Raw genomic sequence first — 25,333 nt, forward strand, 5'->3', positions numbered from 1 at the left:
GCATCCCCCTTGAAATCTACACCTATGCATGGAATAGTTTAAAATTGCTACAGTTTAGTAATGTTTCTTAAAAGGTCATTTAGTGTGCTGCATGTGTGTTTCAAGATGTTTCAGTACATATGCAATCATAGTTAGACAAATATGTTTTGTTGTTCTTGTTGTTGTCGTCGGTTTAAGGTTTGAGAGTCGGATTTAGAAAGTTATTTGGGCCAACATCATTTTTAAAAATCATTTAATTAATCCACTGATAAAAAAAAAGACAATTTCCTGGCCTCTTGGTCCTCATAAAGAAATGCTTCAAATTGTTCTTATTGCCCCCCCCCCCCTCCCCCTCCCCCCGCTTTTTTTTTTTTTTTAAAGGGAAATAAAACTCTCTTAAATACACTTAAAATGAATGACATGAATGCAGGAAGGATGACATTAATCATCAGAAGTACCAGACTGGTCGACTTTGTTTTGAATTTTATTTGTACAGTAATGGTGTGGAATATTATCCAGTAATATATGTATATAAATGATCTTATATATCATTGTAAAAGCTCTTTACACTCTAACTGAATGCACCTCAAAACTCAAATCCTATATGCAATTATGAGGTAGACATTAATAATGGTATTTTCCACCCTCTGCAAAAAGACAAATATCGAATACACCTTAAATTACTCTTATCAATGTAAGAAATATATGATTATCATGAAACTCTGTACATCACAAATAATAAAATAATTATAGAATAGAAATTATACCGATTTGAGTGCATTTTGTATATTTACAAAGAAATGCCGTTTTCTCATTTCTTCATTCGTTGCACTTTGTAAAGTTTTCGACTGTACAAATATTTACAACTCAAAAAAAAAAAATGAACAGCAGTGCATTCAAAGCTAATGTGCATTTAAATATCGTCTCGTTTGCGAGTCTTTTTTCTTTCTTATATTTTCGTCATCATCAGAGAAGACAAACTCTCTCGCTGACCGCGTGTCCTTGGCGCAGTCAGTTGTGGAAGTGCATTTCGTAAAGATGCAGACTTTTGAGTAAAAAGTTCGCCTCAGTAATGTGTGCTTTTTTTTTTTTTTTACAACAGGGCCCCAGTCAGGCACAAGTCTGGTTTTGTGTCCTTTCTGTCCGCAAAGGCGCACGACGCTTCTCCCAGCGCCTCTTCAACTGGTCTCCAGTAAGGCAAAAATCTCTTGACGGCATTACCACCAACCATCTTATCTCCTCTCCTCAGACCAGTCTGTGTGTGTGTGTGTTTGGTAGATTAGACATTCACCCCCTTTTATTTGGAAAACAGGCACTTGCTCGGGCCTGTAATGACTCCAGCTGGACAGTGGCAATTACGGCCTGGATGCACATACCCAAAAGAGTCCGGCCTGGCTGGCAGGATCACACGGCAGAGCTGACAACAAAGCGCTGACAGGCAAAGCCCACTGTCCTCTGGCCTCGGCACGAACAGGTGCACAGTCGGTCTCAATAGGCTCCCCATCTCGCCTTGTACCCATCCCTTGTGCCATATGGACACGTCTCACTCTCTGGGAAACAAAAGCCTGTTTGATGAGTGATCACTTGTTGCGTGGATGGGAATGAAGGCGTAACACGTTAAGGCAGAGAGTGTAAATTACTGTGACTGTACTGAGTCTGAATAAATAGCAGATATCGCCTTTAGTGTGCATCCCTTTTGAATAAAGACAAAGCGCGTCATGCGTCAAAGCATTTCAGACCTGTGAGGACTCTTCAACCTGCATGGGACCCATCAAGACTTATCTTTGATTTTTCTGTCTTTTAAAGTTTTTCTCTCTGAATAAGGACCGCTACCTGCACCCACACTGCTCCACCACCATGTCCTCGTACTGTTTGTACACCACGTTATTGCCTGAGTCTATGTACAGGATGCTGATGGGGCTGAGTTTGGTGGGGACGCAGCAGCTGGGCGGGGTGCTGTTGGGGTCCATGGAGTTCATGAGCGTCTGTATGATGGCGTGGTTGGTCGGCTCGAGGTGCGACCTCAGGGGGAAGTCACACACCCCCTCGCAGTGGTACGCCTCGTAATCCAGAGGCGCGATGATCCAATCGTCCCAGCCCAGCTCTTTGAAGTTCACGTGCAGCGCCTTTTTGCTGCACCTGGATTTGGATTTCTTCCCGTGCCTCTTCCCGTGCCGGTTGCTCAGCGCCGTCCTCCGCCGCCGCCGGGGCCCCTCTCCTTTCACCCCCCTCAGCGACACCCCCTCCTCCTCCGCCGCCTTCACCACCATCACCGCCTCCTCCTTCTCACCCACCGACCTCCGCGACTTGATCTTCTCCTTCATCTCGTTGAACAGGTTCTCCCTCTTCTTGGAGCGCGTGTAGGCCACCAGGATGGCCTTCTCCTGCTGGGACCGGCCGCTCCTGTCCAGCCCCAGCTGCCTCAGGTCCACCTCGGTGTTTGATTTGCGGAGAGTGACGCGGAGCTGGAAGCAGAGCTGGTTCCCCTGCTGATAGTGATGATGGTGATGGGGGTGGTGATAATGATGCTGGTGTGCTTTAAACATTTCCCACGCGTCCAGAACCTCCCAGCCCGGCTTGGTGGAGTCCAGCGGGTCCAGGGATCGAGAGTCCAGCAGTCTGTCCGAGCGGCAGGGGTAGAGCTGGATGTCGTAGAGGCCCGTCGTCTGCAGGGAAGTCTGCAAATCCCCGGGCGCTCTCCTAAATATCCTTAATTCCGCCCCGACCAGCTCCTCTTTGTCTGAAAGGGTTGAGACATCAAACAGATACTTTTGTCTTCGCAGAGGAGAGTGCAAAAGATCGTCTGCAAGGATAAAAGAAGAAAATAATTGCAGTCAGATTCACTTAGGGTGTACAGTGTTCAGAGGGATGGAGGAGGGAGGGAGGGGGACTCACATTCTCCCACAGAGGCCTTCTCTCTCTCTCTCTCTCTCTCTCTCTCTCTCTCTTGTTTTTCAAATGTCCACCCTGAACCTGCCTGGAACAAACTACAGCTGACAAGTCCTCAGTTTGGATGAGAATGGAAAAAAAAACCTCACAGCTAACACCACGTTTATTATTGGTGAAAACGTCTGCTGATTGCGCAGCCTCAATCCATGACTGTATTATACTTCTCAACCCACTCTGAACATTATTTCCCGCTAATTTACTTTGATTTGATTACATTAGAACAGAATCATCCTGATAATAAAATCTCTGATCATGCTGAAGGCTGGATGAAGTTTAAGTTTGCAGAGTCTGCTCTGAGGCTTCCTGCGTAAAACTGCAGTTCCCAAAGTTTCTTGATTTCATTTCATGCAGATTTGTTGCGCATGAACAACTTGAAATGATATTGTGAAGCAAAGCACACGCTGTTTATGCCATATACATGAAGGATCTGATCTCGCTTGTTCCAAACAATATTTATCCACTAATGCCATTATAGTGCCAATTTTCGTTTTTGATATAACATTGACAATAATCCAGTAAAATCTGGCGAATCTCATATGCCACGCTACTTTTAATCAAAGCCAGCTTGTTTTAATGAAAATAGTTCCGCTTTCATTTCACTTGATGACAGATTGATTATTAATTTCCAGCTCTTTGACAGAGTGGAAGCAAACTTTCCCTTCTTTACAGTCTCTAAAGCTCTTAAATGTAAGCAGGAGTCTGAACATCACAAATGTGGTTAGTTTTCTTTTTCTTTTTTCTTTTTTTTTTTTGAGAACTCTTGCAGAGTTGTAAGGCAAAGGGGGGGAAAAGAAAAAAACAAGGGGCCTAGTGATGTGAAGGCCCCTGGGTGCTGCCAGACACAACGGACCAAAGGCGACATACTGTACACTCAACTGAACAATACACAATTAATGCATTATTCCCTGCTGGAGACCCAGGAGGCCTGCAAATATTCCACCAAGGCGGACCAATGAGATTGGAATATAACACTGTGGGACAATGCATGAAAAGGCGTTTACAAAACACATCAAATATCTGCGTTTAACTGACAAGGAAATCCTGATGTTATCTGTGTTTTAATGGGATACACTTTGGATCAAAAAGATTCACGTTTCGCATATGTTATCGTGCATGTCAAGCTGCAGCTTAGAGCTTATTAAAGTGCAGCCACAGTGAACATTTTCTTGGTTTTGCTCCAAAACATCCACTTATAATAAATTATTTTGGTGCACTTTACCTTTATATCTTTTTTGCTTACGGAAACTGGAAATAAATCATCAAAAAGGAGTGAAATAATTGTTTTATTTCCTGTGTTTCCATTTTTTAATATTTTTATTGAGTAAAACGTGACAGAATTTATCATTAAAATAGTGATTTTTCTCAAAATACGTTAATGCCGTCGGGATACGTGAGATCATTTCATTTAAATGTCACATTTTTCCCACTTAATAAAAACATGAGGTTTTAATCCTAAAAGCGGGATTTAATTACTTGCTGAGAGATGAACGATCTGTGGTCCTTTTTTTCCTCATAAAATAAAAACATGTTGTCTCCATTTCTGAACGTTTAAAAAATAAAAAATAAAATAAAAGTGACATGTCTACGTCCAAACACCTCCGTGATATAATTTGTAAAACTTGTTCTGAAGAGATATTTGAATCTAGTTGTCAGTTTCCCTCCGTGAACCCTGCCGAGTCACACAGTAAAAAGCAGATTGAAACCTTGTGCTCGTTTCAGTGACTTTGCGCGTATGGTCTGCATTAGGTTTCTTTCTCTTTTTTTTATAAGACCTCAAACAAATCGAATACAAGTTCACCAAATAATTAACAGTTCTGAATTCCCAACTTCCTCATTAAAGCACTTCCCCTCTTATATTTCATCTCATCCTGCCAACGACAACATCCCCCCTTAAAACGCGCCTGCACGGACTGACAGAGTGACTGACTGACTGACTGAACACACTGCTGGAATTATTGAGAGATATTCGTGTTGACAGTTTAAAAAATTTAGAGCGTTTTCTTAATGTCATTATTATGTAAAAAGCCAATTCTTTCCATTACGCGTAAGATGCTTGACGGTGGATAATTGGGGGGAGAGTGCAGTGGAGTTTTTTGCTTGGTTAAAACGGCATCCTGTGCACTTTTGTTTGACCTTGTTGCTTGTATTTGAACAAATGCAAAACATGTTTTTGTCATCTATGCCTCTGTTTAGAGAGAGAGGGGGGGGGAGAGAGAGAGAGAGAGAGAGAGAGAGAGAGAGAGGCCGGGCTGCACCATCTGCGCTTTAATGAGTTACCCCAAGTGCCAAAAGTAATTTTCAGATTCGGGTTATTCTTTTCTGATCTTGGCTTTTCTGACCTGCAGGAAACAACCTGCCTCGTTTTATAAGCAAATTTCATTTACCTACAAAAGTGTGAAAGCCAGAGAAGCCGTAGATCATAGGTGCCCTCAGTAAAACCTGTCTCTACGTGGATGAATAATGCGTAAAAAGACGTAAAACCTGTTACTTTACGCGTCAGAAAAGGCTGCCCTCATGTGTATTTCTTTCCTCATGGAGGCGATTTAAATAACGAAAACTCCCAGCTGAGGTTCACTCTACAGGTTAATGCAATGCAACACTTAGGGGATGCTGGGAGGACTCCCAAAAGAAACCAAAGGCGCTTGAGCTGAAAGAACGGGAAGAAAAATAATTTTCCGTAATTAAAGTGGCGGTCGCAAAGGGAGGTTCCGCAGTAAAAATACGAACCACTTCACAGCGGAGGAAGTGCTCTTTCATTTTTTTTTTCTCTCCCTCCTCGTCGTTTTTTTGGTGATGTGCCCATCGCGGCCGAGCTGGGTCATTATGGGAGAATAGACAGTGTTTGATATGTTATGACATGAACACTCAATTAGATCACCGAGTTCAAATACTTTAATCAGCCGTTCGATGCCAAGCAGCTCTCAGAGGGTCCAGCTCGGGGTCAGAGCCAGTGACACATCACATCAGAATCACAGGAGAAAGTGAGGCGTTTTTCCTATCAAATCAGTTCACACTGCAAGAAATGGCCACACGGACGAGCCTTTAAGTGTCATATTCATCCTAAAAATGTTCCTTTTTCTCTCTGAAAACGAACAGCTGTGTGAGAGAACACCACTTATGTTCAATGCATTTAGGATTTAAAAGCAAAAAGTATCAAACCGTCTGATAAGTTTTTACAAATTGCATTTCACTGAACATAAATCTTGATAAATAAGTTAATTTGCACTTGACATAATTGCAGTTGCACCTCTCCAAGTAGGCAGATGATACTATGATTCAAGCAGCCGACTCTCGACTAACCAAGTCCTCATGATGGATATTTTTTGCAGCGCATAGTCTCGGGGTGTTTCAGGGAACGCAAACAAAGATAGCTTTTATTTCTCCTACAAAGATTAACTCGGTTTATGTCCCCTTGTGTGTGTTGGATGTGTTTGTGTTTATCAGTTTGTGTTTGTCCTCGCAGGCCAGTCAAATCACTTGGTTACACATGTTAACTGACCCAAACACCTGCTTCTCACACCGACCCGCTCTGACATGGCCCCCAAGCTCCCTTTGTCAGCACAAGCTGGCCAAACAGGGCACCATAATGGCACCTGATTGGACTTTTTAATATGTGCCTTATATGGGGGTTTTAAACTCCGTGTGTATTTTAAATGTTTAGGGGTTACATTTGCAGTATTTGCGTTTGGAGATTAATTTTAAAAAAAAAAATCGAAAATGAAACAACCACCGAGTGCTCTCATATAACTGGAAAAGTTTCCTGTGTATTCACGTGGAGGTTGGGAGCAGAGTAGTTTTTGCTGCAGCCTGCACCGACAGTGATTTACAACCTTCATTTAGAGAGCGCCTTAATTAGTGTTTTACTGTCGTGTTGCCCAGAGGTCAATTTAAATGTAATATAAGTTAATACTCGGAAAATGTTACATGTTTCGGCGGCTGTGCGCCAAACAGATCCAAATACAATCACAAAACTGCTCATAAACAACATATAATCATGCCGTTTTCAAAACATTTCTTTAGTTTAGCACTCATTTGTGTGATATATTGATAGTTTGTGCGCGTAAAAGTTCATTTGCACGCTATTTTTGCCTGATCTAAAACGTGCGTAAAAGTTGTTCTGTACTTTTTATGCCTGACTGCAGTTTTTAGCCACATTTTATAAAGATCTAAACAAGAATGTTATACCAGTCAGTTGATGAAAAACTGTGCCACAGAATTATGCAAGAATGAGCTGATGGAGCTGGCACCGGACTGAAACCAACCTGTTCCTCTGTCCACAAAACTTGTTATGGTGTTGGCAGATTTAGAGGAGCGGAAAAAGCTTGCGTTTAGTCCGAGCTTCTCTGCAGCCGAGTATGTCCTGTATATAGAGAGCATGTATTCATGCGGCACAATAGCGTCCTTTGGGTCTTCTTTGTGATGGCCCACGATAGGATGCGAAGACGCGAAGATGTCTTTTAGGATTTTGGATGACCTTTGTCCGTCCCGATGAGAGATCCGGGCTCCCTTGTTTCTCCTCGGCGCAGAGGGAGAGATGATAGCAGCAGACTGGAAACACGGTATATTCCCAAGGAAAACAAGGAGCAGGCCCAGATATAGCGTTACGAGTCGAGATGCGTCCATGGTTGGAAGAGTCACCGGGAGATCTTTAGAAACTCTTTATTTCCCGCTCAGTGAAGTTGGATTCGGGGGGCCGCCGGAGTCGGAGATGGTGTGCGCGTCAGGGTCGGAGAACTGCTACTTTTGCGCCCTCCGGTCGCACCAGAAGAAATGCGTTTTGCGCTCTGGACTCCACACAAGAGCGGAGACTGTTGGGCCGAAAGAAACACGCCCACATGGTCGCTCAGTGCAGGGCTTCCCAAACATTTTCATGTCACAGACCTCCTAACAGTCGCCAACGGACCGCCACAAGATACAGGCACGAGAGTCCATGTGGGAAAGTTTTTGTTGGTGATGCTTTAGCCGCCAACTGCTGAACTTATCTACACCAGAGATTTATGATTTACTATATTTAGGGTGACATTAACTTGAATCGTGATATCAATAATTGACTCAAACTACAATGAAATTAGCCTTAACTGTTATCAACTTTGCACCGTCCTTAAAAAAATATTGTAGACAGATAAAACTAAAAGCCCAAATATCCTGAGTAGCATGGAGCTACCTCTGTTACTGCCAAGTTTATAAAGATGACCAAAGCAGATATAGGTCCACAGAATTTTCACATACACTTAAACAGAGTTATAGTGCTCCTTATCACAAAGTCTGGGAGCTTCCAAGGACATGTCAGATCAGATTAGATTAGATTTTACGCACAGATAGACTGACAACAATGTGTGCACGGGGTGATCATTAAGCAGCAAATCTTTAAAGAAACATCGTGAATTTTGCAACTGAGTGTGACACATTAATCAGAGGAAGCATTTCTAAATCCTATGGCATGAATAATATAACAAGGCAGCTGGAATGTCAGTGTGTGTTTTAATGTTGAGCGGATGGCATGATGTGAGGAGGAGAGAATCAGCTCCTCGGAAACAGACACATGTTGCGATAAACTGAGGGAAGAGGTCCGGTGCATTTAAATGTAACCTGGAGATGTGATCACAGTAAACCCAAAACATCCAGCATTGATGTGTGGAGACGTCCAAATGCATCAAACATGTTTTAAATGACACCAGTGACCTCTAGTGGACATTGGTGTTTATTACAACCCGGTGTCTCCCTTTTAGAGAAACGAGGACAAATGCGGCGTTCATGTCCTGTGGGAAGATCTGATTGTGTGACTAATGTTAAAACAGATTCAACTGTACAGTATAGGTCAGTGCTCCCTTGTTTAAATGATTTAACCACGTCTGTTAGTGCTGATCTGCTTTCAAGCACGGACTTAAACGTCTGATTTTCATTTAAAGCAAAGCAAACATGTTAGTGATAATTAAGTTATGAGGTTGACATATCAATTTTTTTTCATATGATTCCCAACACTTGTGTATAGGCATTTCCTCATGGCCAGAAGGCACTATTCAGGAGGTCAGAGACACCAGGGTTCACTGCAGAATATAGGTTACCTCCATGTTACCTGAATGCATCACCAGGGCTGTGCCTGGAGGAACAGAAGGATAGATGTGCAATCAACAGACAGATTTGTAATTTATTTAACATGTAATGTGACCTCATCTAATTTTCAAACGGTGTCATAGTGTGTTAGGTGTTAAATATTCCACTAAGCAGATAATGTGTACATTGCAAAGGTAGAAATCTGTATCCCACATAGAGACAAGAAAGTAGAGTTTACAAGAAAGTAACACGCAATAGAAATATTATATAAGTTATATTTAGTATACAAGGGCAGTAATGAAGAAAAAAACACCTTGGCAACACAGATGTCACAAAAATGCGGATGTGATGAACTGTGGATAGGACCTAGTCGTGACAGGGATATTTATGTCAGTCCATTTACTATAGTTAACCTGCAGCCTGCTGTATGCATCATGCTGTTCCAGCAGAGGGCCTCAGTGATATAAAAACAAACTGTTTCTCATAAGTCACATGCTGACATTTCAGTCAGTACCACCCAGTGTCCAGGGCCTTTCAGAACCCTGTTTGATGCACATGATGATGATGCAAGCGATGACATCATTAACTGTATGGCCTTCAGGTTATTTCATAGACATGCATGATACGCCATTTGACTCCTGCTATGGGCTTCAATTTCCCTACTCAATGGCGCAGTTGCTCATGCACATCTGATGTTTCTATAATACAGAATCTGTAAGTGATGCCGCCACTGTGATAAAATGGCATTCACAGCGCAGGCACTAAATTGGAACATACAGTGAATAGTTATTAATCGGGACAGGAGCAGCACCCACCTCCTTGGTTTCAGCACCATGGAGAGCAAACTCGCTCTGACACTGAGAGGAAGTCAACACACACTCACATCACTGTACACATGAACCCTCTGCGTGTGTGTGAACATATGCCAGGCCTATATGTCATGCTGTGCACTTTAGCTGGCATCCTTAAGATGTGCGTCAGTCAGCAGCATGGCTTTGATGACATTTATTCCATAAATCCGTGCAAGAAATGTTTGGATAGAAATTGTAAAATATAAGATATATTTTGGTGATGAGCACATTTATTATAATGTGAATTTGTGAGGCATATGTTATGTGGTAAAATGGCACTGTAAGATGAAACACAGATTCACATCATACATTGCAAGCATGCTGTTTTAATGCTGACCTCATGCCAGATTCCCATGTGAACATGTCAGTGCATGTAGTCTATATGTAGGCCTGTCCGCTGCTTATGGCTCTATATGTGCGTGGTTAAGTAATGCCCCGCGCGTTATGTAACACACTTGGGATGGGAGTCATATTGTGCGTGCACCGTCAGTGGTCTCGCTTCCTTGTCCAATCGTGTGTGTCCTCAGTCTGCACACAGCTCTCCTCCACCCGACATCCTCACAGCAGAGCGGAGGCTGGCACCGCCGGAGCACCAGCAGCGGAACGACCCTTTGTGCTTCACCGCCTGACGCGCATCCTTCTGAGAGGAGCCACCATCACACATCCAGGCAAGCGTTGCATCCATTGTCCTTTCTAAATCATTTCAAACCAATATATGATGAGTATTAGTTAAAAAACGAAGTGAAAGTGTTGGCAGGGTGGGAGCAGGTGGGCTGAGGAGGAGCTGTTTACAAGTTAAGGAGCCAGTCTTTTTGTCGATTCATCCAAACGCACGCACACATCATACATGCTTGGGGTGGTTCTGGGTGAAATGTGGACACATGAGGTGTGCAGCCTGATGTTTACATCACCACTGGTTACATCCTATAGATCCTTTATTCTAGAGGCATCTCCCGGGGAGAAAAAACATTCCCAGCAACTGTGGGGGCGCCAGATGAAACAAAACAAAATCCCCATCACTGAAAACAACATGATAAAATATAAAACAAGCCTTCTGAAGGCGGGATGCCGTCACTGCCAGGGGATATGAAGACACGAAAATATCACCAGCTTTTATTAACAGTGAAAATAGCTCTGAAGTGAGATGCTGAAAACAAAGGGAGGCATGTAAACACGTGAACACATGGGAGGGTCTGTTTTCCTTGGTTACAGCATTGGCTCTGTTTAATGGCTGATATTCTTTAAGAAAAATTAACATTTAGTTTATTATGAGAATTTGATGTGTTTTTAAAGACTTTTAGCACCATACAGATTCTATGTGGAATCATATGATGCCACAATACAGAGACTTATTTTGTGGGGTTTATAGCAGTCTGTTGTGTTTTTATGTTTGGCACAAGCCTTCTGGAAACTATCAGGAAACCATTTTGTCAGTGTTGGTTTTGGTTTCAGTTTGCTTCATGCTCCCAGGACTGATTCCTGTAAGTCAGGGTGATCACTCATGACACCATGCAGTGATGATGCAGTCTGTTTTAAGGGTTGATGAGCTCAGAAAAAGTGTTGCAAATGACGTGCTGTTCAAAAACCATGAAATCTTAACATTTCCAGAGCACGTCCTGCACGGCATAATGATAAAAAATGGAGTATTTGAAGATAGATGCTCAGTGAAGCTCACGCCTCTCAAAGCTGCTAACAACAGTCAGACACTTAGGAGTTCATCAGTGAGCATCAAATGTCGTCATCACTGAGATTACTCAATTTAAAGCCTCCTAGCAATCAAGTCAATGGACTAAATAGAGTAAGTGTATCATGGGCTTAATATCAGAAAGGAATAAACAGCTTCATATTAGTGAGATGTGCATGATGGACAGTAGACAGCGCATAGACTGGGATGGATTAACGGAATTTATTATTCACGCCCACTCCTTGCTGTTTTTTAAAGTAGACCATCTGGATGTGGGAAATAGCTCCAGTGGAGGCTTAAAGGCTTGTTTATCAGTCATGTACACATTTATCTCAGCCTCCCACTGTCAGTCCTCCTTTACCAGTGCATCTGCTTTCAGGGCACTTTTATGTTTGTTGGAGTGATGGCTCGTGCAGGTAATTTGGGAGCTCGTCATGCTTAAGAGAGCTGAAAATCCTGTGTTTGCAACTTAGATAATGCTTAGCCTGTCGCTCAGTGGGTAGCCAATCAATGTTGTCTGGAGTCAAGCAGCGGACTTTGGTGCAGGACCAAATGCTTAATCCTACTTCACAGGCGCAAATGCATTGGAAACTGGCAAAATATCACCACAGTTAGGATGAAATCTAACTACTTTCAGGTAGCATGTATGGACAGGCGTCTACATCCAAGCATCTCACAAGGTTTCAGGTTACATACTGACATTATTGACAGAGTATCATCAAATTATATATCCCAGCACCAGAACATATAACAAAACACGATTCCCTTTCGATTTGGCTCCAGGACGCTGCAGGCTATCTGATCTCTGTCTCTTTATTTTTCATGTTCTGATGTCACCGCCCTCCTGCTTTTCCTTCACCAGGCTGCTCATAGTTGCATGAATTAATAAAAGTCACTTCCTGAGATAAAAATCTTCACCCTACTCTCTCCTCTCTACCACACCCTGTATACTGAATTATTTCTGCCCTGTGCCTTCGCCTCAGGTCTGATTTCTTTTCCAGCACTTTGCTAGTGTACATAATCATTCCAGGCTTATTGAACAATGTCTTCTAACACCCATCACCATGGCTTTATAACCTTGTTTTTTAAAATTGATTTACTGCACTCCTTGTAAGAAGATCTGTTAAAATATTGTAGATAAATTCCAATAATCATATGCTACTAACAGCTGAAATGTAAGTCAGTGGTACTTGGATAAGTATACACAAAAGCTCCCTGAGCTCACACACGTTGGCTCAAGGACACAGTGTTCATTCAGTCTGAGAAAAACACTATGCAGCTGAATGGCAAACACCCCCACACCACCTCGACACACTCTAGATATTTTTCCTCAGTGAAGGACGGCGTCTCAGGATGAGCAGCAGAAGCCTACACTCTGTGCAGATTTACACATAATTGGTCGAGTCTAGCTGGAGTCCTTCGTGCAGCGTTTTCCCTCGGTTGCTAAGACTGTTGCTAGGGCACGGCTCTGGTTGCTCTGCCCTGCCTGGTGCCTATAATCTGAGTCTGCTGTGCCAGCATGCCAGGCAGCTGTGCAGTGCTACAGTATGATGATGTGGATGCCTGAAAATGAAAGTAAAACTGCAGGCAAGGTGGTGCAGGCCACCCAGAACTCAAATCTATTTTTGATAAAAGGAGGTTTGAGTTTGATCCCCACGAGGCTTTGCTCTATTTTTGCAATACTCTTTGGGCCTCTGTGGTTTGAGGAAAGAGGATTTTGAGCGAGTCTGGGCTGCTCATACAGGGAACGTGGCTTATATTAGATTATCAAGTGGTGATATCTTTCTGTTATTGGTTGGGCATTGTTTGGAGAAGCCTGATGATGGAGGCAAAATTAAAAAAAAAAAGGGCAACATCTGAATGGAGCAAGGGAAGACAGGTTCACTGATGTGACATCAGCAAACAGGCCTTGGGGTCAATTACATCATTCCCAACGCAAAAAAAGAAAACACGCATGCACTTATGCAACTGACCCCCTTAGGCAAATCAACAGGCGAGAGGAAGTGAAGTGATTGTGTAAAGTTTATTCAGGCATGAGAGAAACTCTGCATTATTTAGCTTTAAAGCATCAATAAAATATTGTCCTTGTTTAAATGTTCATGTACAGAATGAAAACTTTTGACAAGAGTTCATCTCTTTTCGAGACTAATTTTAAAAGACGATATAATTATTCCTCCATCATCTATTATATCTCAGTGCTAGAAGCACTTTGTAGCTCTTGGCAGGCAGCCCCACAGTTTTGGCACAGAAGCCTGATAAGGAGAGTCAGTGGAGTTTGGCTTAGCAGAGTGATATACTTAAGTTGGACACCTTTCATCTTTTACTGTCTTCTCATCTGATCATCTTAATCCGAAATGACTGATGTTGAGACAGAATATGAAAAGAGTAATGCCAATCTTTCTTCCTCATAGCTGTATCTGTGTAGACTCTGAACTCTTTACTCTTTGAACCCACACACAGAAGAGTTAAGAGTTATTTTAAATCTATCCATTTCCTGAATTTACACTTGTCTTATCTTTTATGCTGTTTTATGGCCACGTCTGTCTATTGGTCGGCCCATGACTTTGGTCCAGAATGGAAAAATTGACAGCTGTGAGATGTATTAGCATGAAATGTTGCACAGACAGTCATGGTCCCCAGAGGATGGATCCTAAAAACTTTGGTGATCCCCCTCTACTGCCACCATGAGGCTGACATTTGTCATTCAGAGTGAAATACCTAGACAGCTACTGGAAAAATTGTCAATAATGTACATGGTCCCATAATAAATTTGACTTTACTGACTTTTCATCTAGCACCAAAGTAGCAAAGTTTATACCTGTTCAGTGATTTATCTTAGCATACTTGATGGATTATCATTAAATTGTGTGTAAACATTCATGGCTCCCAGACAATATATCCTCATGACTTGGAAGAACCCCCGACTTCTCCTCTACTGTCACTACGGGGTTTACATTTTTTGTTTTTATTGAAATATCTCAGCAACTATTAGAATGATAGGGACATTTTCAGGCCAAAATTTCTGTTCATCCAATGCTTTGGTTCATGACCAAATACAATGATTACGATACAAGATGGTGGCCCATTTAGACACACTTGCTTAGTGCTCCTCCACTGAATGTTGTTGTACATTTACAATTACAACAAAGACATTCATTCATATATGCAAAGCTAATGAAATTCCCATCAGCCTCAGTTGTACTTGCAGATTCGTAAATATTATCATGCTAACACACTAGGCTAAGACATTAAACATATTCCTTTTAAATGTCAACATGCTACCATTATCACTACGAGTACATAAGTATGCAGAAATCAGCATTCAGTTCAAAGCACCGCTGTGTTTAACCCACTAGTTTTGCTATGGACACCTAGTCTTGCTACCAGCCACAACAGCGGGGCTGGTATTGTTTTTACCTTGTGAGTCTGTGTGTGTGTCATCATGGCGACATGTGGCCCTGGAGACAATTTTTGTGGTAGGAACTACCACAGAAGCTGTTTTTAGTTTGTTTCCAGGTGTTTATATGTCTAATTGTATGTAGACAGATTATATCAATGTGATAGTACTCCCAAAATTGAGCTGAGTTTGAAGATGGGTGTGGTCTGAGCGAGATGCCAGAAGTCAGGAGGTAGGCAATAGGGAAGGGGCCATTTTAAGCTGCGAATCGACCTCACGGCTGGTGTGATGCTTTCACATGATGCTCTCTAGTTCTCACATTTTGTACCTTTTTACTTGTTTTTGCTGTTATATTAATTTGCCTTCATTTGATTTTTAAAGAGCTTTACAAATTCTGATTTAAAAATGCACTTGGCTGTGCAGACGTGCAGAATTTGTTTTATGAGGTCATAAATTCAGTGTGTGTTGGTCACAGCTGGCTCTGGGGTGCTTGTGCCATCTGTACCAGGCAGGATGTGTGTGTGTGTGTGTGTGTGCGGTGGTGGGAGGGATTTAGTGACCTAACAGAGTTCAGACAGAGGGCCCTTGTCTGGTGCGAGCGCCACGTCAAAATCTTGCCACATACACAGACCACAGAAAAAAATGCCTTACCTAATTTCTCTCCGCTTTTTCATTTAACAGGGGAAAACGCTACGTGAAGCACAATGGGACCGTTCCAAGAATATGAGGTGAGTCTTATTGCTTCTGGTCACTGCTGATAGGTTTCTGCATGTTGAATGAGTCTTTTCCAAAGAGAAGTGGCTTTAAGCAATGCAGTAAAAAGAAGATGATAAAAATGTGACACACAATTATAATCATATGGGAAAAGGCCATATGAGATATGAACAAAGTTGAATCTTTTATAATTTGAAAATACTGTCATCATGAAAAAGATGATACACTGAGTTCATGTGGGGGGCTACATCCCTGCCTGCAGCTCTGACAGATATTTCCTCAAACAGGAAAAGAAGTCACCAGAGAAAGGAAGCCCCCGCAGCCGCATCCCCCGTTTGGTCCTCCATCCCTTCCGAGCAAAGGACAAAGGTTCACCTCTGTCCGATTCACCTTTTTCAGAGGAGGAGGGGAAGGAGTGTGATGTCAGCTCCGACCACTCCAAAAGGACCATCAGCACCAACAGCTTTTGCTCAGGTAAGAAGTTCGGCTCCGGTTTGAGGACAGCTGAGTTCATGTTCATGAAAGTGTTAGATACTTTGAACGCCAGGTTGTCAGGTGCAAGACTGTAATGCAGTGCTCTCGATTGCTTGGGTAAACATTAAATCCTTAATATATGAGGGATCAAGCAGTGGTGGCAGAGTGGTTCAGATCCTGAAGTAAAAGTATGATACGACAGTGTGAAAATACTCCACTACAAGTAAAAGTCATGCATTAAAAATCCTGCTTAAGTAGAAGTAAGGGAGTATGATCAGCAAAATGTAATTAAAGTATCAAAAGTTAAAGTACTCACTATGCAGAATGATAATTTCTAGAGTATTTAATAGAGTGGAGTTGATTTTAACTTACTGGATAATGCAACCTGAAACAAAAAATTCAGTTATGTTTATTTCATGTTCTTCTAAATTACCCCCCCTAACAAACAGAGCCAATGACACACTCCAGAGTGTACCTGTGTATACGTACACTGTGTGCATGTGCACTGTGTAAACAACCACGCAAGCACTTGACATCTACTTTCTGAGAGCGAGTAGCTGTTGTGAAAGCTGTGGCACTATCTGTCAGATAACACTCAGGCTGAACCTTGAGCTCTGATTGACTGCCTGTGTTCGCTGCCTGCCCGCGCTGCCTGTTCTTGGCTATTACTGTTTGTGTGCCTGTCTACAATAGATGACACCGGCTGCCCCACTAGTCAGTCTGTGTCCCCCTCCAAAACCCCGTCAGGCTCAGAGCAGAGTGCCCACGGATCGCCGATACTCCCAGAGCGCAAGACCAAAGTGAAGAGGGTGAGGGTGATGGCCGAGTGGAGCGGCGAACCACGGAGCACCCAGAGGCACAAGAGAGAGCTGAGGTCGGCCATGAAAACCAGAGGTGAAGAAGAACACACTAATAAATATACAAACATGAAAATGTTGTTGATTTTTCTTTCAGAAAAAGCAGAATGAGGATCAACATTTGAAATCTTCACCACAGTCTTGCAGTATTATCAGCTGATCCTATTCAGTGTGAAATAATCTGATTTGTGTGTTAATTCTACATCAGCTTATTCACAGCACACTGCATGCACGTATACATCTACATGCCAGCGGTTCCCCAAAGACCAAAGTACAATAACTGTATTTGTCACATGTCAGCAGCCAGCAGAGTCCCTCCTATGTTGACTTCAACAAACACTGGCTGGGAAGCAGCTGCTTGCGCGAGAGGAGACTAATAACTGGAGGGAACTGTCATCTGTGCATCTGTGCTCTCTTAAACATATACCATATTTTAGAAACAGGGCACTCCAGTCTTCATCATGAAATCTCCACACTTCTCATCTGGGGAAGGAAAAAAACTGCTTGATCATGAGTCAAAATGAGGAAGAAAGCTGATTGGATGAGGAAAGGGTTTGGGAGCTTAGCCAATTAGGCTGATTAGTAGGAGGTTACTAGACTGAATGTGCACAGACCCTTAGTCGATTCACAGAGCGGTGGAGGATCACTTAGTTTTGAACAATTTTATTTGTCACAGTCATCACTGGACACACTAATATGGTTTTGTTTGACGGCAAAAGATGCTACTCAGGTATGGCTTTGAACTTAATCTTTAAAACTTCCAACACAATATTTAGTGGCCATTTTTTCTGCTTTAACAGTTGAGTTTGAGATGGTCTGTGTGCCCTGCTCTTTAAACTCACATTAGTCCAACAAAGGGTAGGGACTGTGGGGAGTAGCCCATCCGAAAGCTGTTGTATGAGAATATATCAGCCTATATGTAGTTCATACCTCCATCAGGGAGACTTGATGTTAAGTCCTGCTTACTGCTCTACAATGAATCTTAACGGGCCTATATTTTAGATGGTGCTTACTAAAGGAGAGGCTAGTAACAGTAAAATTGGACCCAGTGTGTTTCCATGATAACACAGAGATAGAGTGTATATCTGTTCATGTTAGGTTGAATGTTGAGGCTTCAAGGAGACTGAACAGCAACACCTGAGAGTGAGTGGTATGAGACCACAAGCAGGAAACAACAACACATTGTGCCTCATCAGTGAGGCACAATGTGTGTACAACTGCATTTTAACTGTGCAATGCTAAAGGAATACTTCACCCCCTAAATGAATCCCTGAAAAAGAACACTTTTTTTGTGCATGCCTCCAGTGTACTAAGAATCCAAACACAGAAAATCAATATTCTGTTTAAAGCTGAACTCCACTGACAAAAACAGTCATTTTACCTTCATGAGTACTGGAGCTGCTGGTTGACTAGTGCCTTAACCATTTGGTATGTTATTGTGTGACTTTGGTGAATCTCAACTCACTCTTTAAATCCCCAGAGTCACACAATAACACGTACAACTAACTGATTGAGGCAGCAGTAGCCCAGCGTGTTCAGCGAGGCAAAATTACTGTTTTTGTCAATGGAGTCTGGTGTTGAACAGACCATAGATAAGTTTCACTTTCCCTTCAGTTCTAAATGGTAAGGTTTTAGTCATACCCCTCGGCAGTACTGAGCATACAGCTGGATAAATGAAATTTGGATTGTACTGCACAGGGTTGCATCAGACTTTGTAAATCAATGTTTTGATAGTTTTGCTGTTAAACACAATCCTCGATGACTTTGATTCATCAAGAATTTTCTCTGCTTTTGAATTTCTTATTCATCAGAGGTATGCAAGAAAAACAAACTTAACAAATGGTCATGGAGGGTGATGTATTCCCTTTAAATATAGTGCATATTATAGAGATATTCTAAAGTCAGCAAACTGACTTAATACACAACATACATCAAGTCTGCCAACAATAATGTTTGCTCATTAGCCACCACTTGATCATACCGGATCAGGTGAGGCTGCAGCATCAAACACCCTGTGTGGTGTGTTTTATTTCTTATGTATTCAACTTTCATCTGAGAAAGAAGATGGTGTCATATCACCTTTCAAAATTATACAGTCTTGCTTCTGGTCTGCTTGCATGCTAATGCGGTGATGCTTCTCCCTGCAGGTAGTGAGGCAGATTTTAGCTCCTCCAGCAGCACAGGCAGCCTAAAGGCCAGGGAGAGCCTCTGCTCCGTTTCAGCTGGAAAGAGAGTTTCTTCACGCAGGTATGAGGTTCATATAATCATCTGTATGATCTGCTGGGGTCACAGCCCCAGACTACAAGACAGTTGTAGCTAAAATGGAGGCGTCATTCATGCATTAACCATTTCATTTCTCCTACCTTTTTGGAATTAACAACTGCATTGCTTTCCTGATGCTTTCTTTTATTAAGTCGCGGCACTCACATCAGACCGCTCCCAGTGTTCAAACCAGCTGGGAGCCCTACAGCCAACCGTGACGCAGAGCTCTATGCTCCCTACAGGACTCCCCCCAGAGCTGCCTCCTCAACCAACAGCAGCAGCTGTAACTCCAGCCCCACCTCCAGGTACAAAACATGGCTCTCATATTGTGCATTATTAATAATGACAGAGCAAAGATTCTGGTTGGAGCGTTGAGGGAAAAAGAGTGGTTAATCAGTCATGTGACCCTCTGGTCATGTCCAACCTTTCCACATTTCTCCACATTCATTACAATGCAAATCTTTCCTACTTAAGGGAGAAACAAGTAGCTTTTGTAGACTTGAGAGATTTGGACTGTGGCTCAGGATCCTGTGCAGAATGAACGATGAGCGAGTGGGCGGTGGCTGGATTAAGCTCAGACTGTTTTATCATTTCCTCTCTTGCAGCCGTCTGAGATTATATCGGTCATGATTTGGCTGTGGTTGGGATTAATGAGGATTTAATATAGCAAATGTCTGAATATGGTGCCCAGACCGTGACCCTACTCACTGCATCCGATTCATAACAGGATTAGAGTGAACTCACCTTGGTTTGAAGGAGAGAACGAGGTCATAAATATTTGAAAACGGCAGAATTGATGTGTGAATTGAATAGCCTGAAGCTCACAAGTGTTTGGTACCACCATGAATTTCTGACATGGTGCTCCAGGCTGTGTGTTACTTGGAAGGTAATGGGGCTCTGTGCTTGTTGGCAGCTCAGCCCTGCATACGGTTTAACCTAAAAATCCTCTTTCAGCAGTATAAATGGAAAAAAAAACATTCAACCCACAGCCTTTTGAATTTTTATGCAGTCGCAGAAACTGCCCTCTTTTATCTCATATTTACAGCTTCCATAAACGCATTATAACCCTCCACTATTGTCACTTGAGGACACCTTGCTGTCAGCTTTCCGAAGAGTCATGTGACATCCTTTCCTCTGGCATGCTACCTTCTCCTGGGCTGTTTCTATTTCTGGCAGGGATGCAGAGCGTTCACATGAAAGCCTCAAGTATCGCAGGTTGCTAGGATATTGTGTTAGTGGAAAAGAGGGGCTTACGTACTGCTTTGCATATTGTCCAAATCCACCCACTCATCCTCCACCGAAACAACACGAATCCTTTTATCAGTTCTCTTTGAGGACGATAAAACACTGATCATAGGACACGCAAAGGGCATTTGAATGCTAATGCAATTAGCTTCTAGATTAAGTTTTTCCCCCCAGTAAGGTGATTTCTTTCCTTGCCGACTGTGCTTGTATTTAGATAAACCAGCATTCGGGGTTTTTTGCCTCTAGTCTACATGCCAGTAATCCTGTGTCAGACAGTAATTCCAGGCTTCAGAGAGCATCTGCCCTGACAGCACTCTCTCAGCCAGACAAATTAGCGTCTGCAGGGCAACGATTTTATGTGTACGCCTCAAATGGGTTTGTTTTCTGCTGTTGCTTCAAAATGTCTAATTGGGAACTGATGGACAATGTTGGCTAGAAGGGGTATGCATGGCCTTTTAACCAACGTAATTATCTCTCTAACCGACAGAAGAGCGAATCTGGGACGCTACCACTCCTGTGGGGACAACCATGGAATCAGACCCCCGAACCCGGAGCAGTATCTCACCCCTCTGCAGCAGAAGGAAGTGGCCATCAGACACCTGAAGACCAAACTGATGGAGTCTGAGAACAGAGTCCGTGACAGGTTAGTTCAGATTTAGCAGCACAGAAGCCCCTGCGGTTGTATCTGTAGCTTTTTATGGCTTTAAGGAAAGATGATAGTGGACACACTGGGGGGGAAAGTGAAACCGTGGTTGTGACGTAATGCCACACTGCCGCTCTGCTCAACAGATAAAACCCTGGAAAGTGTGAACCCAGTGGGACTATTATATAGGCTAAATAAACAGCATGATGCTAAGCAAGTTATATCTTGCAAGAAATATACCCTGTGCATAAGATAAACAAGGCTACTTATTTATAAAGTATGATTATGGCAGTTACTTGTTTTTTGGAGAGTCAGATGAGAAGATTTGTACCACTAGTTTATCTGTCAGAAAAGTAGCTACAGCCACTTAGCTTAGCTTAGAATAAAACTGGAAACAGGGGGAAATGGCTAGCCTGGCTCTGTAAAAATGAAACACAATCTGGCTACTGGCACTTTCATCTTTTCACTTCAGTTTTTGCACAGATTTAACAAAAAATAAGAATGTTGGAGGATCCCTTAGATTGGATGTTGTGTGGGAACGGTTGTAAGTATACCCTGCTAGTGAAAGAATGGCTAGCCGGCTAAAAACAACATTCCACAAGTTGTGAATTAAACAGCTTCATATCAAACACTTTCTTGTCATGACCTCTCAGTCTCCTTGAGCTAACTGCAGCCACGCATTATGCTAAGCTAATGGGCAGCTGGCCACAGCTTCAGATTTAGCATATAGCTCTGAGAGTGGTATTGATCTTCCAATCTAACTCTAGGCAAGAAAGTTAATACACATATTTTCCAAAATGTCAAACTATTCCTTAAGTAGCCTATCTCTTGACATTATCTTCCCTCTTTATTAGAGAGACAGAGGTGGAGGAGCTGAAGGCCCAGCTCGGCAGAATGAGGGAAGACTGGATTGAAGAGGAGTGTCACCGGGTGGAGGCTCAGCTGTCCCTCAAAGAGGCTCGCAAAGAGATCAAGCAGCTGCGTCAGGTGGTGGAAACAATGAAGAGCAGCCTGATGGAAAAGGATAAGGGAATACAGAAGTATTTCATTGACATCAACATCCAGAACAGGAAGTTGGAGTCCCTGCTACAAAGCATGGAGCTTGCCCAGAGTGGCACCAACCTCCAAGACGAAAACACCTTGGACTTCATCTGTGACAGCCCTGACAGTGGTGGGAAGAAGATGGTGGGGGAGGAGGAGGGTGGGATGGAGCTGGGAACTCAAGGGGCGGAGGCGATGGCAGACAGCGGGCTGCTGGTAAATGACGAGATGGCCAATAGAGCAGACATTTTGGAGCAGGTCTTTATGTCCACTGCGGTAGATTTTAGTCAGGACTCTAGCGGCAAGCTGTGCGCAGGGACAGAGAATGGGCCTGGGGTGTCTGCACTTTCAGAAGAGGGACAGTCAACTGATGAATCTACTGCACCTCCACCAGCTCCACCAGACACAGTTTCCACCACCCTCACCGTCTCCTCAAGCACACTTTCACAGCAAAACACAAAAGATAAAGAAATCCAGACCGACATAATGCCCATGTCTCCAGACCTGCAGGCTCTGCTCCTCCAGCTGCTCAAGTTCCATGGGGCCACAGCGGGGGACACAGCTCTGTCAGCCTCCAGCAGTCTTCTAGGTTTCCCTAACCCACCCACCTCCACTTCCACCACTGCTGCCAATCTCCCCAACTCAACACCTCCCCCATCCACCATGCCCGGTCCTGCTCCCCCAGAAAGCCCCGACACCTCCACAGATTCCGGCATGTGCTGCTATGAACCTGCCGAGAGCCGACGGTTCATGGAGGAGCTGGATTTTAGCGTCGGTGAAGAGGAGCCTTGTCTGTCACCGGGACTGGATGTGGTCGGCAAGCGTTACTGGAGCAACAGCTTCCTGGTGGATCTGGTCGCAGTGGCAGCCCCGGTGCTACCCACGGTGGCATGGCTGTACTCGCGGCACGGTGTGGACGGAAGCGCTCCGGTGTACAACATCGCTGCTCTTATCAGGGGCTGTTGCATCGTGGGATTGCACTCTCTTCGTCATGTTGCTGACAGGCCGGATGCGTAAAGGCTTCCACCTCGCATGCACACGCCTAACCTTGAACTAAAAGCACTTAAGCATCTTTTCAAGAGTATTCGTGAGATGTGTTGCATTTTTGTTGAACACTTGATGATATCAATGCAGTTATTTTGGTTCCAACACTGTTACTTTGCACTGTACAGTTACCATGATTGAAGCAAAATGGTGACATGAAAGGGATTATTTATGAAGGGGGTTATTTATGTATTTATTTATCATTTACATGTATAAGCTGATCATCTGGGTAGATGGTTATGTGTTATCATCGTCCTGTGGTGTCCCTGGTTGTCCCCTTGTTTAAAAAAAACTTCTTTATGTTACGATGAGATTTGTAGGAGTTGAAAGATTGAATGTTAGTGTTTGTTTGATGGGTTCGAAAACGGAGTTATTGTTCAGAAAGAAACCTTAAACCTTCAGCCAAAGCTTTAATGTGAGTTCACTGTTTTGTTTTGTGAAGAAGTATATATTTTTTTCCTCCCTGGGAGTAGAGCTTTATTCTGTACAGCCTGTGTATTGTTCATAGAATAAGTTGATGCTTCAAAGCAACTGACACTTGTTATGTGCCTGAGCTATGTGCAATACTGGTGGTTTACATCTAATGTCCTTGTATCTTTATTATTAAAGCATGATAAATTCCGTGTTGCGACTTGTGGCTTTTTTTTTTTGGCGTGACATGTTTGTAATGGGGGAGAAAAAGACTAAACAGGGACAGTTGTTAAAGTTTGTCTTATATAAGACTTCTGTTCAATGCTAGCGAAGACTGGGAACACCCATTTGCACAAGATGTTCACATAAATTAATAAAAGGGAAAATATCAAGTCTGAAGCCAAGTGCAACCAAGCAGTGTTCTCATGACAGCTCGTCTTACGTAAAAGCTCTCTCTGCCTGTATTTTCAGACGTCCCTTGGGTTGTGGAGCTGACAATGTAAAGTGCATTAGATCCACTTTACTGGGATCTCTCAGAAGCTGTAAAAAGTTATCTGCGCCCTTACACCAGTGGAAACTGGGTCAGTGCCGGAGCAAATGTTGCCTGCACAAACCACCAATGCTTTCTTACAGTCATTACATAACAGCTACCCATATTAAATGAAAATAAAAGAACAAGCTGATTAAATAAACTAACACTTGCCATCTCAGCCATGATTACTGCATTGCTCTGCCATATGGTGGTGTATCTTAAATTGCATAAGCATGACCTCTTGGTTCATAAGGCATTAGACTAGTGAGTCGTCATGCTGTAATCTCCACTCTAGTCTGTGGACACTGGATTAAAATGAGTGGGAAGCAATGGTTGTAAATCTAACCAGTTGAGAACACAGCAGTCTTGTATAATCAGAATATGATTCTGACACCTTTCAAGACAATTACTCACCCATTTAGCCTGTTCCCTTTCTGAAGACAGATGACGTGCATTTTCTCTTTTTGAAAGTGGGTCAGTCTCTGAGAGGTTTTGGCAGGCAGGCAGTGTCCCCTGACAGATGGGAGTGACATCATTACGATAGGGGTCAGATGAGTGATGACAACGGACTGACAATCCAGGTTAAAGGCCACTTTACAGTGATATTACTGTGAAATTAAAAAGACTAGAGTTGATGCTTGAAGCTCGGTGCAGCTGTATTTAGGTACAGCTATGCTTCGAGCTAAATGCTAACATCAGCATGCTAACAAGCAGTTTCAAGCTGTAACAATTACATGCCACATCTGGATCAGTGGACACCTGCAGCGCCAGAGTGCATGCAGCTCTGACCGCCCCCCTGGTGCTACCTTGGTTGAAACATCCTGAGTCCGTCACTGGTCTTCAGTCTCCCTAGCTAAGCTAGTTATAGATTTCAAATCCAAAAAAGAAAGTCTTGGTGGAAAATAGAGAATTCAATAGTGGCTGGATAGAGTTGTTTGCTTTCACCAGCAACACTACAAAGTTGTAGTACCAAAAAATCATAAATAGCCCACTGCGGAGGAGCTTCCTTGTGGGAAAGCATATACCTGAAAGCTCCTTGAAACCTCTTAATAATGCTGACAGGATCATTTAGACGTAAAATGCTGCATAACCTCCATTATAAAGCTTAGATAGGTTTTTGAATTTGATGGTAGAGATTGCTGAGCCCTGGCCTGGATCAAAGTGGCGGAGTGACCGACAAACGCTGAATCCACCCT

At 43.0% G+C, this 25,333-nt stretch overlaps 2 protein-coding genes across 4 annotated transcripts; one reads left to right on the forward strand and one right to left on the reverse strand.

Annotated features, from left to right (window-relative positions):
• Positions 1-1,047: 1,047 nt before the first annotated feature.
• Positions 1,048-7,764, reverse strand: gdf6a (growth differentiation factor 6a). Its single transcript, XM_049584357.1, has 2 exons — positions 7,191-7,764; positions 1,048-2,782 (listed from the first exon to the last, which is right to left on the reverse strand). The coding sequence occupies exons 1-2, from the start codon at positions 7,549-7,551 to the stop codon at positions 1,809-1,811; spliced, it is 1,335 nt and encodes a 444-aa protein (XP_049440314.1). The 5' UTR covers positions 7,552-7,764; the 3' UTR covers positions 1,048-1,808.
• Positions 7,765-10,216: 2,452 nt separating this feature from the next.
• On the forward strand, positions 10,217-23,822 carry sybu (syntabulin (syntaxin-interacting)). 3 transcript variants are annotated; one of them, XM_049584355.1, is made up of 8 exons: positions 10,217-10,501; positions 15,596-15,642; positions 15,916-16,102; positions 16,850-16,996; positions 19,107-19,206; positions 19,374-19,526; positions 20,954-21,109; positions 21,964-23,822. In XM_049584355.1, exons 2-8 carry the CDS (start codon positions 15,619-15,621, stop codon positions 23,165-23,167), a joined length of 1,971 nt encoding a protein of 656 aa, XP_049440312.1. In that variant the 5' UTR covers positions 10,217-10,501; positions 15,596-15,618; the 3' UTR covers positions 23,168-23,822. The 3 variants fall into 3 exon arrangements, with proteins under 3 accessions (XP_049440312.1, XP_049440311.1, XP_049440313.1); XM_049584354.1 differs by having other exon boundaries at positions 10,219-10,501; positions 16,796-16,996; XM_049584356.1 differs by lacking the exons at positions 10,217-10,501; positions 15,596-15,642; positions 15,916-16,102; positions 16,850-16,996 and adding an exon at positions 17,018-17,689.
• The last annotated feature ends 1,511 nt before the right edge of the window (positions 23,823-25,333 follow it).

The sequence above is a fragment of the Epinephelus fuscoguttatus genome, linkage group LG8 (genome assembly GCF_011397635.1).
Source record: "Epinephelus fuscoguttatus linkage group LG8, E.fuscoguttatus.final_Chr_v1".
In the NCBI taxonomy this organism is placed as follows: Eukaryota; Metazoa; Chordata; class Actinopteri; order Perciformes; family Serranidae; genus Epinephelus; species Epinephelus fuscoguttatus.